This window comes from Dipodomys merriami, unplaced genomic scaffold (assembly GCF_024711535.1).
Source record: "Dipodomys merriami isolate MVZ:Mamm:240054 unplaced genomic scaffold, mDipMer1.0.p SCAF_1456, whole genome shotgun sequence".
In the NCBI taxonomy this organism is placed as follows: domain Eukaryota; kingdom Metazoa; phylum Chordata; class Mammalia; order Rodentia; family Heteromyidae; genus Dipodomys; species Dipodomys merriami.
In genome coordinates this window covers 1-20,183 of record NW_027202778.1, presented here as the reverse complement: position 1 = coordinate 20,183, position 20,183 = coordinate 1, and the positions used below count along the sequence as shown (strand labels likewise).

General features: G+C 43.5%; 1 protein-coding gene across 1 annotated transcript in view; it reads right to left on the bottom strand.

The window, feature by feature from the left end:
- The window catches only part of LOC138826620 (uncharacterized), a 141,838-nt gene extending 137,707 nt beyond the window's left edge, over window positions 1-4,131 (bottom strand). The window contains exons 1-2 of the mRNA XM_070021841.1: window positions 3,661-4,131; window positions 3,413-3,630 (exon numbers count right to left, since the gene is read on the bottom strand). Coding sequence (XP_069877942.1) covers window positions 3,413-3,630; window positions 3,661-4,131 — 689 coding nt within the window. The remainder of the gene's footprint in view (window positions 1-3,412; window positions 3,631-3,660) is intronic.
- Window positions 4,132-20,183: the final 16,052 nt, after the last annotated feature.

The window sequence follows — 20,183 nt, the reverse complement described above, 5'->3', positions numbered from 1 at the left end:
TACGGCGCCCCTAGACCCAAATTCCAAGGCCAGTTGGAGGTAAGATAGAGCTCTAACGTTTCATGTTTCCCGTGTCTGTCATTTTTGTTTTATGTTCTGGGATCCAAATCTGTACTTGGACTAGAGGGAAAAGCAGATGTGCCCAGTACCCTAGTCCCGCCCTGGAGCTCTGCTCCAGGGTCGTCTGAATCTGTATTTGGGCCAGAGGGAAAAGCAGACGTGCCCAGTACCCTGGTCCCGCCCTGGAGCTCTGCTCCAGGGTCGTCTGGAGGAAGGAGGAGATCCGAGTGTCTCTGTTCTGGGGAGTTAAGGCGAGGCCGGCCACTCCCATCTGTAGTTTCCTTCCTCATCTGTACTCACTCGGGCACCGCGTGGCGTTTGTCTAGTCTCGTCTGTTTCTGTTTAGCGTTGATCGTCTTTGTTATCTGTCTTGTAACTTTTAAAGAAATGGGGCAAAGACTAACAACCCCCTTAAGCCTTACACTAGATCATTGGACAGAAGTCGTGACCCGGGCCCGCAACCTGTCGCTGGAGGTCCAGAAGAAAAAGTGGATCAGTTTCTGTTCCTCCGAATGGCCCACTCTTAACGTGGGGTGGCCTAAGGAGGGCTCTTTCAATCTTGATATTCTTTTACAGGTAAAGGCTCAAGTTCTTCAGCCGGGCTCCCATGGACACCCCGATCAGGTCCCCTACATAGTCACGTGGGAAAATCTGGCCCGAGACCCCCGAAGTGGATTAAACCTTTCCTTTCCCAGACACCAGTAGCTTTACCCGCTCCCCCACCTTCTCCCACTCCCCTTGTTCCTCTTCCCCCTCCCTCATCTTCCCTTTATCCCATAAAAGAGGTGTCTCAGTCTAAAACTAAGGGCTCCTCCTCCCAAGCTCCCTCTATTTTACCAGATGACCAGGCGGATCTATTACTATTAGACTCCCCGCCAGTCTTAGCTCCCCCCGCCACCTTAAGCCCAACCTGCTCCGATGGGAGAACAAAGGGGCCCGCTAGAGGTCTCCCATTCCCCATCTGCTCCCTCTCCGGACTCCACTGAGCTGGAGGTGGAGCCCCAGATGCCCTTGTCACCTCCCAGCAGTCGTCTGCGCCTCTGCCGTGATCGAGGCGGAGAGACAGGGGGAGGCTGGATGGCCCATGCCTTTCCCCTCCGGACAGTGGCCGGCCAGTATCAGTATTGGCCCTTTTCTGCTTCCGACTTATATAACTGGAAAACCCATAACCCGTCCTTTTCTCAGGACCCACAGGCCCTGACGGGCCTGATTGAATCCATTCTGTTAACCCACCAGCCCACTTGGGACGATTGTCAGCAACTCTTGCAGGCTCTCCTCACCACGGAGGAGCGACAGCGAGTGTTCCTGGAGGCTCGCAAAAATGTTCCAGGAGAGGATGGCAGGCCAACCCAGTTGCCCAATGAGATCGATGAAGTGTTCCCGTTAACCCGTCCAAATTGGGACTTCAACATCGCAGCCGGTAGGGAGCGACTCCGTCTTTATCGCCAGGTTCTGTTGGCGGGTCTCAAAGGGGGGCTGGACGGCGCCCCACCAATTTGGCTAAGGTGCCTGCGATAGTGCAGGGTTCTGAGGAAACGCCTGCGGGATTTTTAGAGAGACTAATGGAAGGGTACCGTTTGTATACGCCCTTTGACCCCTCTGCTGCAGACAGACAATCCGATGTCATTATGTCATTTATCGGGCAGTCGGCCCCGGACATTCGGACTAAGCTACAACGGTTGGAGGGGCTTCAGGGGTATACTTTACAGGATCTGGTTAAGGAAGCACAAAGAATTTTTAATAAGAGGGAAACTCAGGAAGAGAAAGAAGAAAGATTACGTAAGTTGCAGGAGGATAGAGAGGACAAGCGAGACAAGAAACGTACCAAAGAGTTAAGTAAGATCTTGGCCACTGTAGTACAACAGCCAGGAGAGAGAGAGGCTAGGTTAGATAAAAACCTGGGGGACGAAAAGAAACCTCTAGTGAGCCGTGACCAGTGTGCGTATTGCAAGGAAACAGGACACTGGGTCAGAAACTGTCCGAGGAAAAGGGGGCAGATGAGAGGACCCCGAAGACCAGCACAAGTATTGTCCCTACAGGATGAAGATTAGGGCAGTCAGGGCCAGGAGCCCCCCCCCTGAGCCCCGGGTAACCCTTCAAGTGGGGGGCCAGCCAGTAACCTTCCTGGTTGACACTGTCGCCCAACATTCGGTCTTAACTCGATCAGGAGGTCCTCTGAGTTCTAAGACATCCTTGGTACAGGGAGCCACAGGAGGAAAATTCTATCGGTGGACAACTAAGCGAAAAGTGCACCTCGGAACGGGGCTAGTCACCCACTCGTTCCTCCTAATTCCAGACTGCCCCTATCCATTGTTGGGGAGGGACCTCCTCTCAAAGGTAGGGGCCCAGATTTATTTCCAAGGAAAAGGGGCCTCCGTCAAGGGACCCCCAAGGACAGCCCCTCCAAGTCCTAACCTTACACCTGGAGGATGAACATCGGTTACATGAAAGCCCTCAGTCAGCCCCAATCGACCCCCAATGGTTATCAGATTATCCCCAGGCTTGGGCAGAGACTGCAGGAATGGGACTGGCTACAAACCAGCCTCCCGTGATTATTGAACTTAAAGCTTCGGCTACCCCGGTAATGATACGTCAGTATCCATTAAGCAGGGAAGCTAAAAATGGAATTAGACCACATATACAAAAACTGCTCCAATTGGGTATCTTAAAGCCATGCCAATCTCCGTGGAACACCCCCTTATTGCCTGTCAAAAAGCCTGGGACAGGAGACTACCGTCCAGTACAGGACTTGAGGGAAGTAAATCGGAGGACGGAAGATATACCCCGCTTCTCCCGGCCGGAGCTCGCCTCCCCAGCCCCGGGAGCGCGGCTTCCCACGCCGGGCCGGGCGCAGGGGGGGGGGGTAGGGGGGAACATCAACACAACAACATCAACAACACAACAACAGGACAACACAACAACCACCACAACACAAAAGCCGTGCAAGTTTCCAGCCCCGCGCCCTCCCCACCGACCCCCCCCCCCCCCGGGCCCGACTGGGCCGGGCGCGGCGGGAAGACGTGGCGCCAGACTTTCCCCGAGGCCCCGGGAGCCCCCCCCCCCCCCCCCGTCCGGAGTTGGCGGCCGGGCCCCGCCGCCTCGCTGGGGAGGGACGAGCTCCCGGCGGCCCTGGCCCGGCCCCCAGGAGGCTCGCGGCGCCTCCCGCCCGCCCGCCCGCCCGGTTCCCTGGCGGCCCTGACAAAAGCAGGCTCGACCCCTGACCACAAGCGGGCGCCCCGCCAGACGTACCGGCGGTACGGGAAGCGCCGCCCGCACTCCCCGTGGGCCCCGGCCCCGGCCCCCTCCCTCACGACGCCCCGCTCCTGACCTCCAGCCCGGCCCCGCCGCTCACCTCGATCTCGAAGTCCGGCAGGCAGCAGGCGGTGCAGAAGAGCGAGCAGAAGTGCGCGATGGCCGGCACCTCCCACCAGGAGCGGAGCTCGCCCAGCCCCGTGGCGTCGCGCTCCTCCGGGCACATTGCCGCGCCAGCCCACGCCCGCTCGCTCGCTCGGTGGCCGGGCAGGCGCCGCGGCTGGGCCGGTCGAGCCCGCGCGCCGCCGGCTCCGGCTCCTGCCCAGCGGCGGCGCCTCAGCGCCTCGCCCCGGCTCCCGCCGCGGCGCCCGCGCCTCCGCGCGACCTGCGGATGAGGTGCGCGGCTCGGCCGGGCCGGGGGGTGGGGGCGGCGGCGACGGCGGCGGGGCCGAGTCTTCGAGGCAGCCGCGGCTCGGGCTGTCGGCAGGGTCCGCGCTCCCCCTGTCCCGCGGCGGCGCTGCAGCCGCCCCTGGTCCCCGCACAATATAATCCACTCAGCGCCCGGGAAAACAGATGGGGGTCGGGGCCGCCACGCGGAGGGGCGGGGTCTGCGCGCCACAACAACAACCCCGCCAACCCCAGGCGCAGCCGACGCTGCGCCTGCGCGGCGCGTGCGAGAGAGCGAGCTGGGGCGGAGGGGAGGAAGGGGCAGGGCCTGAGCAGGTCCCCATTCCCCCTCCCTCCCCGGCAGCGACCCCGAGGGTTGTCCGGGTGCGCCGGCTCTGGCCAGGCCCCGCGGGGTCTCCCCGCTCCTCCCATGGCCCCCGGCCGCGCACGTGTGGGAGGGAGCGCTCCCAGGCCCGCGCCGGCCCCTGGATGGCGGGGTCCTGCCGAAAACAGCAAGGAGTCAGACCCGGCCCGGACGCCGGGGGTCGGGGGCCGCGGCGCCCACTGGGCCTGCCCGGCCCAGGCCTCTGCTTGGGCGCGCTCGCACCGCCCTCCTGCGGGGAAGGCCGGCCCGGCCCGACCCCCCTGGGCCCCGCGGGCCTCTGTGACCAGAGCTGGGAGGGTGGGATTTGAACTCAGGACCTCGAGCTTCCCGGGTGGGGCTCTAGATGCACGCACGCTCACGCGCACCCTCAGGCCCCCCACAGGGTCCTCCATGTGCGCCCCAGCGTGTGAAGGCAATCCTCCTACAAGCGCCCCCTTCCCACCTACCTCGGATGATCCCTCAGTGGTAACAGCCACACCACCAACACACGCGTGCGCACACCACGCACAGATCTGCATCTGCACATGTGCACAGTGGTAACAGCCACACCGCCAACACACGTGTGCACACCTCGCACAGATCTGTGTCAGCACATGGCACAGTGGTAACAGCCACACCACCAACACGCGTGTGCACACCTCGCACAGATCTGTGTCAGCACATGGCACAGTGGTAACAGCCACACCACGAACACACGCATGCGCACACCACGCACAGATCTGGGTCTGCACATGTGCACAGTGGTAACAGCCACAGCCACACCACCAACACACACGTGCACATACCACACACAGATCTGCATCTGCACTTGTGCACAGTGGTAACAGCCACACCACCCACACACGCGTGCACACAACAGGCACAGATCTGTGTCAGCACATGGCACAGTGGTAACAGCCACACCACCAACACACGCGTGCGCACACCACGCACAGATCTGGAGTTCACAACTAGATCTTTTAGTGTAGAGAGGATGATTAACTAGGTCGTGAGCTGGAGTGTCTTTGATCTTCCATGCTTCTGCGGGGCAAGAGTGTCAAAAAAGGAATTTTGATGAGACTGTATAAGATGGAGAGAAATGAACTTTAAAATTCCCACAGATACTTAAAGTAATTCTTATGAGAAGTTAGAATTGAAGAGATGTAGGTATTAATGCCTACTGTCAGGAACCATCCCTGCTTAGGTGAAAGGCAAAGGAATATATAAAACACAATTATAGTCTCCAAATCTAGAAAATATTCCAGTTCCTCACCTAATGGTTGAGAAGCAAAGCAGCACAATATATAAATTATTTCAAGAAAATTAAAGAACACAAAGCAGCTATTCCCCTATGGTCAAACAAAACAATATTTGAAACAACCCCAAGAATACTAAAGGCAAATTTTAAGTGTTCAGCTTAAAACTTTCACAGTACTTAGTTGAATAATTTGAGTAAATATTTCTTCTGATATAAAAAGAAAAACTGAAACACAGAAAAACATTTTCCATTGCTAAATATCAGTATTATTTTTAATTAATACATTAGGGAGAAATCATGTATCATAAATTAATTCCTATTTTGATCATTGAAAATCTGTAACAGAATGGGAGAAAATATCTTCATCTTTATATTACGGAATCTTTGGATCTCATTTATGTTTTTGTCTTTTTTTTCTTTGACACATTTTAGATGTCCAAGAAATGGAGGAGGTGATTAAGACCTGCCAGGAAGGTCCAGATGAATGTCTGTGTGAAGTAGCAGTCACAAAAAGTAACCCAGTGGAAGAAAGAGTGAGATTGATAACATGTTTATCACAGCATTATTACCATAGTTAAGATGTAGAACCAATCCAGATGCCTCTCAGTAGATGAATGGATCAAGAAAATGTGATACACACACACACACACACACACACACACACACACACAATGGAATTCTATGCCTCCATCAGGAAGGACATTGCCCCATTTGTTAGGAAAGGGAAAGACTTGGAAAAAATTATATTAAGTGAAGTAAGCCAGGCCCAAAGAAACATAAATCCCATGGTTTCCCTTATTTGCAATAAAAAAGTATGTCTAGGACAACCACAAAAAGTCAAAAGCTATGTACATATGACCATATAAGATGATGTTAAGGGAAATGAACCCCAAGACAGGGACACAAAAGGTCTTTTCTTTCTTGCTATTGTTTTTAATGTATTTAAAGTGTACTGTGTGTTTGTTTGTTTGTTTTTGTTTGTTTCTTTGGTATGTTCCTCCCTCATGGTATAATCCCTGTTTTTACTGTATTTGATTCCAGTGACCTGCATCTTGTATATACACTTTTCTGATCTGGGGAGGAGAAGGGAAAAAATGCTTAAATAAGGATACAGGTTGACCCATTGTAACAATGAGATGTACAAGACACTATGTTGAAAATGAACTTTACAACTTCACCCAGCGGGGAGCCATGGGGGGTCGGGGGAGTAATTGTGGAGGTGGGAAGGAAGGGATGATAGAGGAAAAACAAAGTAGGAGTCAACACTGCTTGATAGGAAATGTACTCATTACCTTACTCATGTAACTGTAACCCCTCTGTAGTATTTTTATAATAAAAAATGTATTTAAAGAAAACTACCCTAATAGACTTCAAGACTAGTATAAGAGACATTCCTTCTAAATTGTTTTTCTCCCAATTAGATCATAAGATGTCTTTTTAGCACCGAGTCCCTTCTAAACTGTCATTTCACTCCAACTTCGGATAAGAACTACTGGGACATCACATTCAGGCAACGAAAAAGGCCTCTAGGGACAAAGCTTATTCCAGTGATGAAGAACCATTCAGATTCTAATAGTATGGAAGTAAGCATTGAGACAGGGGATGTTGTCAGATTCCAAATGGAGTCATTTCTGTCATACATTTCAAAAGTAATTAAGCCAAGAGATTGTAAAGAAATGGTTGATAAGCATGGTTTTCTGAAGCTAAAGCTTGTCGACCTTTCAACTAGCCAAAAATCAGAACTTTAGCTTTTTCTATCACCCACTATTTTGATGAGTATCAGAAACCCAGATACCCCCACCTAGGTATGGATACACTCAGCTTCTTACGGACAGGATGGTGGTCCTACCTCTGTTAATATGCCTAAAGATTGCATAAGGCATAAGGACAGAAATGGAAAATACAAATTTTCCCATTTGATTTATAAAATCCTGTCACTTCAGGCAATTTGAAGGCAAGTTTTACGTTCTAGAATTAGGAAGTATTTCCATGAGAAGGCTTTGATTTTGAAAAATGGAAAAGAAGCCATAAAGAACATTTTCCACTTGTTTTCTTCAGGCACAATTTTCTTGCATAGTAAATATATCAGGCTGGTATACTTTCAACTTCTTTACAGTAAAATAAGAAACCTTACATCTTTTCAGACAGAGGATGAGGAGGACTGCAACCCACAACTTCATCTTGGGAGTAACAGAGATTAGAAGAGTAATTGTCCATGAAAAGTTTGTTGTTGTTGTTTAGTTTTGGGTCTTAAACTCAGGGCCTAGGCACTGTCCCTGAGCCTATTTGTCCAAGGCTAGCACCCATGAGCATATTTTATTGCTAGTGTCAGGGCCCTGATTCAGTACTAACAAAATTCTGAGTTACAAAATGAGGACACCTGAATACAAGTACCTGAGAATCTTGATTCAGTAATTCTCCTGTTGAGTCTGAGACTGCAGAAGTGGCTCTTATTGATTGGGAGCAATTCCTACATTTCCTTCACTCCCAGAGACTTGCCCTCTCATCATTTGGAGGCTGCTGGACAAGGACTGATTTGCAAGATACTTGAGTCAGGCAAGTTCTATGCCTGCTGTGTGAGCAGAAGGTACAAATTCAGCTAAGACATGAGGTGGAGCCAGAGGGTTTGCTTGGGATTATGTGCAGAAAGTACACAACTAAGGGCAGAAATAAAGAAGGGACAGGAAGTTTATGTACTAGAGGCCCCTCCTGAGGCACTGGATTTAGCCTCTTGGCAAAGACATGAAGGAGCTATGCAAGCCTGTTTGTTCAATCACTGGAAAAGAGGTTCTACACCTAGTGAGGTAGAATGCCTGAGTTGTGATAGTGGACAGTGTGAGAGATGTGGAGTCCCTTACAGTGCTGAGTAGAAATACTTCTGACAGGTAATGTTGGACTCCTGCATAAGAGAGGTGATTCTGAAGACAGCCTTGTGCACTATGTGTTCAATTGAGCAATACAAGTGTGATGGCCACCAACAGCTAGTCCTGTAGGTCATGACCAGGTGAAGGTGCAGGTAAATATGTTTGATAGAGTCAGGGATGAAAGGACTATGACATGGTATAGTACACTGGTGTGGTATAATACAGAAACTATGTGAATGACAAATGCAAATAGGATCCAGGACAACTTCCATTTGAATGGAGACAAAGTCAATTAATAAAACATAGCAACAACAGGACAAATCATGTCCCCTACTAAGGAGGATTGAATCTGTGTTGAGGTTCAAAGCCAAACCCTATGACTAAGTTTCCTACAGAGACCAATTTGTGCTGTTCAGATGAAAAGCTGCTCAGATGAAAAGCCCTTTGATAAATATCATGAAGAAAAGAAACAATGTTTTCCTTTCTAACATTTTATTATTCAACATAAATATATAAGGAATGTAAACTTAAACATTACAAATAAAATTTTATGCCATCCTTATTTACTCATAGTGAATTTACAGTTTCTTATGCTGAACTCTTTTTGACTAGCACTTATGTAAATTTTCTATTTCTCATGAGAATGTAAAAAGTCAGTAACTTAATATTGATTTGATATAATTGAAAACTACAGTCACTTTCATGAAATGAAAGATCACAAATAATCTTACTAATGTATGACTTGTACCAGGAAATTTGGCTTCTCTAAACATTGAGAATTTTTAGTGGTATTTCATGACTGTGACAACAATTAGTGAATTTCCTATTTTTAAAATGTGCATTTTATTATACTTTCGACTAAGAATCTGTTGAACACATTTCTAAAACACATAACTCTCCAAAAATAAGTTTATGGAAGCATGGATATAATTTTCAAAATATTTAATCCTTAGCTAGGTCAATTTTACACAGAAAATTATATATTTTGAAGGAATATTAGACAATATTTTCATATTAAATAAACATTTTGAAATGGTTACCACCATAAAGCTAACACACTTAACAAAGTACATACTTATATGCATGTGACCAGAACTCAGAAAATTCAAGAATGTATTTTTATTGTAAAAATACTGTACAGAGGTGTTATAGTTACATGAGCAAGGTAATGAGTACATTTCCTATCAAGCATTGTTACCTCCTCCTTTGTTTTTCTCCTACCATCCCTTCCCTCCCACCTCCACAACTACCTCCACCCCCAACCCCCGACCCCCTTCCCTGCTAAAATTGTAAAGTTCATTTTCAACATAGTGTCTTGTACATCTCATTGTTACAATGGGTCAACCTGTATCCCTATTTAAGCATTTTGTTTTTTCCCTTCCCCTCCCCAAATTAGAGAAGTGTATATACAAGATGCAAATACAGTGCAAATATAAATACAGTGAAAACAGAGGTTATACCATGGGGGAGGAACATACAAAGAAACAAAAAAAATCACATGGTACCTTATAAATATGTTAGAAACAATAGCAAGAAAGAAAAAACCACTTGTGTCCCTGTCTTGGGGTTCATTTCACTTAGTATCATCTTATATGGTCATATGTACATAGCTTTTGACCTTTTCAAGAATGTATTTTTGATGCCTTACTAAACAAATCAGTTGGGGAAAAGGAAATAAAAACAAATTATAAATTCTTGACAGTAGGTTAGACCATGCAGAAGATCGAATTTCAGGGATTGAAGATAGCCTAGATATTATAGAGAAAGAACATACAACTATCCAAGATATGATAGATCTATTCAACATTTGGAAGACATCATCAGAAGGCCTAATCTGAGGATAATTGGTGTAGGTGAGCATCTAGAGACAGAAGTTAATAGTCTAGGAAATTTATTTAACAGGATCCTAGCAGAGAACTTCCCAAACATGCAAAAAGATAAGCCAATGCAGATACAAGAAGCTTTTAGAACACCAAATAGACCAGAAAAGGACATCCTACCATAACATTAGAATCAACACAGGATTAATTCAGATAAAAAAGATTCTTAAAGCTGTCAAGGAGAAAACATTAATGACCTATAAAGGGAAACCAATTAGAATAACCTCAGATTTCTCAGCAGAGACAAAGTAAGAAGAGAGTGGAATAATGTATGTCATGCCTTAAAGACAAACAACTATCAACCAAGAATGCTGTACCCAGCTAAACTCTCCTCATAACAGGAGGTCAGATGAAAATCTTCCTTAGCAAAGAAAAACTGAAACTATATCTCCACCAAACCAGCCCTACAAAAGCTACTTAAAAATGTTCTACACATAGAAAACCAACAAGACCACAATAAAGACCAAGAAACCACACCCAAACTGAGAATCCAAGAAGTATAGGAAGAACCCAACTTTTGCATCCCCCAAGAAGGTGAATAACATGTCAGGAACTCCCAAACACCACTCAGTCCTAACTCTCAACATTAATGGACTAAACTCTGCATTTCAGTTACATAGACTGTCTAGTTGGATTAAAAAGCAAGATCCTACTATCTGCTACCTTCAAGAATCACACCTTGCCCATAAAAACAAACATATTCTGTTTTTTTTTCTTTTTTCTTTTTTTCTTTTTTGCTTATGTGGTGCTGAGGAATCGAACCCAGGGCCTCAGGCATGCAAGGCAAGCACTCTACCACTGAGCCACCTTCCCAGCCCCAACAAACATATTCTGAAAGTGAAAGGCTGGAACAAAATCTACCAAGCATAAACAGTCAGGACTTGCAATTCTAATATAAGATAAAATAGCTTTCAAATTAAAATTACTGAGAAGAGATAAAGAAGGTTGCTACATACGAATTAAGGAATCTCTCCTTCAGAAAGATATTACAATTCTAAATATCTATTCACCAAACAAACCCTACTTTCCCTCAAATCTCACATAAATCCAAAGACATTAATTGTTGGGGACTTTAACACACCATTATCCCCACTAGGGGATAAAACTCAACAGAGAAACTGCAAATCTAAACAACTGCCCAGATCAACTAGATTTAACAGGCATCTACCGAATATTTCTCCCAGTCCCATCAGAATACATGTTTTTCTCAGCATCACATGGAACGTTTTCCAAAATAGACCACAAAGCAAACCTGTCCAAATTTAGAAACATTGAAGTTATGCCCTGCATTCTCACAATGGAATAAAAGTAGAACTCAACACCAAAAGCCACCAAAGAAAGCCGTGTAACACATGGAGCCTAAACAACACACTGTTGAATCACCAGTGGGTCACGGAAGAGATTAGAAAGGAAATTCAAATGATCATGATATTCATCAAAATGAACACACAATTTACCAACTCCTCTGGGACACAGCAAAGGCAGTACTCAGAGGCAAGTTTATAGCTCTGAGTTCCTACATCAACAAATTGGAGAATCTGAAACCAACAATTTAATGAGACATCTGAACCTCCTTGAAAAAGAGCAGCAAGAAAAAGGAAATCAAAACAGAACTTAGAGAGTGGAAAAACCTCCCATGCTCCTGGATTGGAAGGATCAACATTGTGAAAATGGCAATACTTCCCAAGGCTATCTACAAATTCAATGCGATACCTAGCAATATTCCAACCTCATTCTTCAAGGAAATAGAAGAGGCAATCCAAAAATTCATATGGAACAATAAAAGACCCCAATAGCAAAAACGATCCTTAACAGAAAGAACAGTGCTGGAGGAATATCAATACCAAATTTCAAACTCTACTACAAAGAAATAGTAATCAAAACAGCTTTGTACTGGCACAAGTACAGATCTCAGGACCAATGGAATAGAATTGAAAACCCAGAAATGAAACCACAGAGCTATAGCCATCTAATCTTTGATAAGGGAGCTAAAAAAATAGAATGGAAGAAAGACAGCCTCTTCAGTAAATTGTGCTGGCAAAATTGGTTAATCACTTGTAGAAAACTAAAGCTAGATCCTTATATATCACCCTGCACCAGAATCAACTCCAAACGGATCAAAGACTTCCAAGTCAAAGCAGACACCCTGAAAACACTGTCAACAGAGTGAATGAAATGGAAGGTCGAGTGTCAGATACAGAAGACAGAATACACCAACTGGACCAAAAAGTGACAGATATGGAAAAATTACTCAAATTAAACCAAAGGGATATTCAAGAGCAAGCAGATAATGCTAAAAAATTTAACCTTCGCATAATTGGAGTGGACGAAGGTGAGGAATTCCAGAGCAAGGGAATGCAACACCTATTTAACAATATAATCAATGAAAATTTTCCCCACCTCAAAAACGACCATCTTAACTACATCACAAAAGCTTATCGAACACCCAACAAGCAAGACCCCAGGAGAAACACTTCTAGACACATTATAGTAAAAATGATAGATCTGAATAAGGAAACAATCCTGCATGCAGCAAAAATGAAGAAGGAGCTATACTACAATGGGAAAAAAATAAGAATTACTGCAGATCTCTCCACACAAACAATGAATGCAAGAAAAGCCTGGGAAAGCACCATACGAGCCCTGAGAGCCAATAACTGCCAACCCAGACTGATCTACCCGGCAAAGCTAGCATTCACATTTGATGGAGAACTGAAAACTTTTAATAGCAAAGAAAAACTAAATGAATACATAAACATTAAGCCAGCATTACAAAGAATTCTAAGAGGGGGGACACAACCTGAAAAAGCAGCCAGGAACTGGGGCCTGCCCCAAACAGGCGTTACTCAAAGTCTAACTGAGCAAGCACAGGAGGAAAGGAAAAAAGAAAAACTTAGGAAAACGGAATGGCAGGGACAACAATGCATCTCTCTATACTTTCTCTTAATATAAATGGGCTGAATTCGCCAATTAAAAGAAAACAAACTGAGGACTGGATAAGAAAACAAGACCCATCCATCTGTTGCCTTCAGGAGACCCACCTCTCAGCCAAACATACAAACAAACTCAGAGTGAAGGGGTGGAAAAGGATCTACCAATCAAACGCCCCCAGTAAGAAAGCAGGTGTAGCTATCCTGATATCTGACAAAATAAACTTTTCATTAAAATCAGTACAGAAAGACAAGGACGGACACTACATATTAATAAAGGGAACAATCCAAGAGGAGGATATAACCATCATCAACTTATATGCCCCAAATATGGGTGCACCCAGATATGTCAAACAAATGCTCTCAAACTTACAGAATAAAATAGATCCCAATACGATAATACTAGGAGACTTTAACACACCACTCTCACCAAAGGACAGGTCTACCAACCAGAGGATTGGCAAAGAAGCTACCGAATTAAGAGAGGCCATACTGCAAGCGGAATTAACTGACATCTACCGAGTATTTCACCCTAAAACAACACAGTACACATTCTTCTCAGCAGCTCACGGAACTTTCTCCAAAATAGACCATATCATAGTTCATGCAAGGAACTTAAGCAAATACAAAGGGATCGACATAATCCCCTGTATCCTATCTGACCACAGTGGAATCAAGCTAGCTCTCAATAACAAAGCATACCGCAGAAATTTCTCCAATACATGGAAATTGAACAGCACACTCCTTAACAATGCCTGGATAACAGAAGAGATCAGAGAAGAAATAAAGCATTTCCTACAACTCAATGAAAATGAAAACACCTCACAAAGAAACTTGTGGGACACAGCAAAAGCAGTCCTGAGGGGCAAATTTATTGCCCTCAGTGCCCACATCAAGAGAATGGAGACAGACCAAGTAAATAATCTCATGTTGCAATTAAAACAGCTAGAAAAACAGGAAAAAATGGGACCTAAAGCTACTAGAAGAAGCCAGATAACCAAATTAAAAGCAGAGATTAACCAATTAGAAAATCAGAAAACCATAACCAAAATAAACCAAACAAAAAGCTGGTTCTTTGAAAAAATAAACAAAATTGATGGCCCATTGGCTAGATTAATTAAAAAAAGAAGAGAGGAAACCCATATTAATAGGATTAGGGATGCCACGGGAAACATCACCACACGTACCCAAGATATCCAAACAATTCTAACAGACTACTTTCAAAAGCTATACTCTCTAAAGGAAGAAAATCGGGCAGAAATGGATGCATTTTTAGAGAAATACAAGTTGCCCAAACTGAGCAAAGAAGAAGTTAACCAATTAAATAAGCCAATATCCTATAATGAGATACAGGAAGCTATCAAAAGTCTTCCAACAAAAAAAAGCCCAGGACCAGATGGATTCACAGCAGAATTCTATAAGACCTTCAAACAAGAACTAATACCCATACTCCTCAAGCTCTTCAGAGAAACAGAGAAGGAAGGAGCTATCCCAAACTCATTCTACGAAGCCAATATCACACTCATCCCCAAACCAGGCAAAGACCCAACCAAAAAGGAGAATTACAGGCCAATCTCCTTGATGAACACAGATGCAAAGATCCTTAACAAGATTCTAGCTAACAGAATCCAGAAACACATAAAAAAAATAATTCACTATGACCAGGTAGGCTTCATCCCAGAGACACAGGGATGATTTAACATACGTAAGTCAATAAATATAATCCAACATATCAACAGAGCCAAGGTCAAGAATCACATGATTATCGCTACAGATGCAGAAAAGGCCTTTGACAAAATTCAACATTCATTCATGCTAAAAGCTCTGGAGAAAATAGGAATAGAAGGAACATTTCTAAAAACAATAAAAGCCATTTATGACAGACCAATAGCCAATATTATACTTAATGGGGAAAAGCTACAACCAATTCTCCTAAAATCAGGAACAAGGCAAGGATGCCCACTGTCTCCACTCCTCTTCAATATAGTCCTAGAACCCTTAGCCAGGGCAATAAGGCAAGAAAAAGACATTAAAGGGATCCACATAGGAAAAGAAGAAGTTAAACTATCCCTTTTTGCAGACGACATGATACTATACCTCCAAGATCCCAAAAACTCCATCCCCAAACTCTTAGAAATCATAAATCACTTTGGCAAAATAGCAGGATACAAAATAAACCCACAAAAATCAGTCGCCTTCCTATACACTGATAATGTACAGGAAGAGAGGGAAATAAAGGGAGCAACCCCATTCACAATAACCTCCCGAAAAATAAAATATTTAGGAATTAACCTAACCAAAGATGTAAAAGAACTATTTAATGAGAACTATAAAAAGTTAAAGAAAGAAATTGCAAAAGACACTAGGAAATGGAAAGACCTCCCATGCTCCTGGATAGGCCGACTTAATATAGTAAAGATGGTAATACTTCCAAAACTAATATACAAATTCAACGCAATTCCTATTAAAATCCCAATGACGTACATCTCTGAAATACAGAAAACAGTCCAAAAATTCATATGGAACAACAAAAGACCTAGAATAGCCAAAACAATTCTAGGGGATAAAGACAATATGGGAGGGCTATCCATGCCGAACTTCAAACTCTACTACAGAGCTATAATAACAAAGACAGCATGGTACTGGCACAAAAACAGACCCGAAGACCAATGCAACAGAATAGAAGATCCAGAAATAAATCCACAGGCCTACAGCCAGCTGATATTCGACAAAGGAGCCAAAGACATACAATGGAAGAAACACAGCCTCTTCAACCGCTGGTGCTGGGAAAACTGGGCAGCCACATGCAGAAAACTAAAAGTGGACCCCAGCCTATCACCATGCACCAACATCAACTCAAAATGGATTAAAGACCTTAACATTAAACCTGAATCTCTGAAACTACTGCAGGACAGAGTAGGAGAGACACTTGAACTAATAGGCACAGGAAGGAACTTCCTGAACAGAGTCCCAGGGTCACAACAAATTGGAGAGAGACTCGACAAATGGGACTACCTTAAAATAAAAAGCTTCTGCACAGATAAAGCTATCGCAACCAAGCTAGAAAGACAACCAACTAATTGGGAAAAAATATTTACCAGCAATATATCAGACAAGGGGTTAACATCCTGTAAATACAGGGAACTCAAGAAACTAATCCCTCCCAAACCCAACAAACCAATTACTAAATGGGCAAGGGAACTAAAGAGGGACTTCTCAAATGAAGAAATAAAAATGGCAAAGAAACACATGAGGAAATGTTCATCATCCCTGGTGGTGAAGGAAATGCAAATAAAGACAACCCTGAGATACCACCTTACCCCAGTCAGAATGTCCCACATCCACAAATCAGCCAACGACAAATGCTGGAGGGGATGTGGAGAACAAGGAACGCTATTACACTGCTGGTGGGAATGTACACTCATACAACCACTTTGGAAAGCAGTCTGGAGGGTCCTTAGAAAGCTAAAGATTGACCTCCTTTACGACCCAGTCATACCACTTCTAGGCATCTACCCTGAACAACAGGAACCAATATACAAAGACACATGCACCTCCATGTTTATTGCAGCACTGTTCGCAATAGCTAGGATATGGAAACAACCTAGATGCCCCACCACAGATGAATGGATCCAAAAATTGTGGTATCTATACACAATGGAATATTATGCAGCCATTAGAAATGACAAAATAATGGCATTTGCAGGGAAATGGATGGAGCTAGAAGGAATCATGTTGAGCGAGGTAAGCCAAGAACGAAGAGACAAACAGTACATGGTCTCCCTGATAAGTGGATGATGAATCCAAAATGTTAGGTGATATGACAAAACTAACAGGACTTAAGAAACAAAGAACTCCCACTCATCTGGTTGAACCACTACTAAATATCCCCATGCTGCTGATCACATATATGGTATATAACATATGAGCACCGTTATATATTACAGACTGTGATAGACAATTTGCTCCAGGAAAGTTAGAATGAACTTGTGACTTTAAATGAGCATCATTATTCCACAATACTGTGAATTTCCAGAAATTAAGTAATCACTTAATCACGATCAAAAAAAAAAAAAAAAAAGAACCTTGGGGAAGGGAGGGAGGGAGGGGATGGTAGGGGGAAAACAATGGAGGGGGTAACAATGTTCAAGAGGAAGTGGAAGTGTACTCATTACCTCACTCATGTAACTGTAACCCTCTGTATAGTATCTCTACAATAAAAAAATTAAAAAAAAAAAAGAAGAGGTATAAGAAGAAAGTATAAGAGGTATAAGATTAGTACTGATGGATCAAGCCTATAGTCTTAGCTACCCAGAAGCTTGAGATCCAGGATTGCCATTCAAAACCAGACAAGGAATACATATTTATGAAACTCCAATTAACTAGCAAAATAATAAAAACAGGCTTGAGCAAGAAAGTCAAGCAAAAGCCATGGTGCTGGGTTTAAACCATAGTATCAGAACATAAATGAACAAAATAAGATATAAGAAAAGAAAATATCAAAAACATCTATAGGTCTGGGATCTGTAGAGAAGTGGGTAAACTCTTCTTTTTTTTAATTGTAAAGATGATATACAGAGAGGCTACAGTTTCATAAAATAATGAACACTTTTTTTTTTTAGCAGTGTTACCCTCCCATGTTTCCCTCCCAACTATACTTGCAGAGATAGGAAGGTTACAAGAGGAGTTGTGATGGATTTAAAGTACTCACAAATATGGTTAAATTTATCTAAGCAAAAAATCAAATTTGGGAAAATATGGCAGCAGATTAAAATAGAAGGAAAAAATAGGAGAATGGGAAAGTTTTCCAGGAACTTACAAATTACCACTGTGAAAATAAATGGGACATCACTCAGTTTACCACAGCTGTCATAGTGTGGTGGACAGTATAAAACAAAGGAACGGACATTCATACAAAGTTTGATTGGCTACCTAGGACTGAGAATGCTTGCCACCGTGAATATAGTCCAGTGACAGAGCACTCTCTAGCATGTAGGACGAGGCCCTGAGTTTGATCCTCAGAATGACCAAACAACACCAATTAAACAAACAAAAAGCCCCCTGTTACCCGGGCACTGGTGGCTCTCCCCTGTAATCCTAGCTACTGAAGAGGGTGAGATCTGAGGATCACTGTTCAAAGCCACGCAAGACAGGAAAGTCTGTTCGACTCTTACCACCTATAAACTGCTAGAAAACCGGAAGTGGCTCTGTGGCTCAAGCAGTAGAGGGCTTGCCTTGAGCTGCGGAGCACAGGGACAGCGCTCAGGCCCAGAATTCAAACCCCATGACCGACCCAAAAAAAAAAAAAAAAAACCCACAGTGCTCTCCATTCACTAAGAGAGTATGAAGAGATGTTTTCCTTTATGGGGAAAATCAAATGACTTTCAAGCAGTTCTTAAAATGTTAAAAGTTGTAAGAAAGGGAATTTGTTTGTTTGTTAGCAGTGGTTGTATGATGAAGCTAAGCGTTGGGGTCCTGTTTGTGGCTTGAAGTTTTTCACCAAAGAAGGAGCCTTTACCTTTCTGATCAGCAGGGCATGATGTGGGGTCATAAGGAAGAGGGAGAGTGAGGCTTATCAGAAGTCACATTAGAAATGGGGAGAGAATCTGAACTATACAAAGGGAATGCAACAAATGGTGTACTCAGTCATCATTTCCCCAAAATTCCAATGGCTGATAATTTAGTCCACAGTTAAGGTGGCTTGAAAAAATATCCCTTCAAGTTTCTTAACTTGCTAGTGGAAAGACAAACATGACATCCTCAAATATTTTCTTTTCCACCAGTCTTAAAAGTATAAAGATCTACCCCTAGAAATGAAAGTATAAAGTATACAATCCCTTAATAGACAGTTGTTTAGCAGAATGTGAAGTTCAAAATTTGCTTGTGGATTCTGTTGAAGCAGAGAGAATTAAGGAATAGCCTGAAAGTAAAAAGGAACACAAAGGCATAGAAGGAAAATTCAATAGAAAAGAAAATGCTTTCTTGGGTCGAGAAAACAGTGTGTGTGTGTGTGTGTGTGTGTGTGTGTGTGTGTGTGTGTGTGTGTGTGTGTGTGTGTGTGTGTGTGTGTGTGTGTTACAAAACTAAAAGACAGGGTTTAGTACAAGACATGCTCTCAGAGTTGTCTCAATGGTATCTGTCCCAATTCCTGGAATACTTGGACCCTTACAGATACTCATTAATTGGACAGCTTTTGTTTTCTTAAAATCAATCAGCTCAGAGAGACAAATGTTCAAGTCAAAAGAATGCTGTGAAGCTTCTGCTCTTTTCCTTAAAGCATCAAATTTTGTGTGTCTGTGTATATGTGTGTGTCTGTGTGTCTGTGTGTCTGTGTATGTGTGTTTCTGTATGGCTCATTTGCAGTTTCGTATGTTAATTTCCAGATAAAACAACCAGATCCTTTCCTCTTTTTCTTTTTATGGATTTTAGTAGCTCTTCAGTCTATAGTCACTTCATGTTAGGGGTGTTCCTTCATCCCAAATTATTCAAAAATGTTTAAAAATTTAAAATTAAACAGCATTAGTTTTCCAAATAGTACCATTGGTTGTACCTATAAAGAGTTTAAAAGTTTCAAAGATGAGACATGTTGATTCTAAATGATTTAACCAGGTCAAAAGTAGTTGAGATGATTTCTTGCTTTTTAGTTTCATGTTGTCCTACTATGTATCATGAGCAAAGCATTTCCAGGAAAATTTAGGTTTCTTGATATGAAGGGTGGCTGGAGAGAAAACAAAAACAAAACAAAACAAAAAACCCCAAAAATCATTTCAGATCTAGCAAGCACTGGCTTTGAAACATTTTATCTAGTGCCCTCAAATCTAGTTTCAAATATAACAAGTTTTTCACTCAACATATTTTGTCAAACTTGTTAGGGTATAAAAATAAATTCTGTGTATCTGTGAAACAGGCAAGCAAAAACTAAAACTATCAAAGACATGCTTTCATAATAAGCAAGGCTCATATGGAAATGGTGTCACTTGGAATTGCCCAACAGCTGGCAGGTTGGCATCATCTGGGCAAAACATTTGTTGTTTACATACCTACAAATGTTTCCAGGATGAAGATGATGATGCTGTCTCTCTCTTAATGTGTGTGTGTGTGTGTGTGTGTGTGTGTGTGTGTGTGTGTGTGTGTGTGTGTGTACCTACTCTGGGTTTCATGCTTTCACTTGGCTCTTTTGTTAAAGGC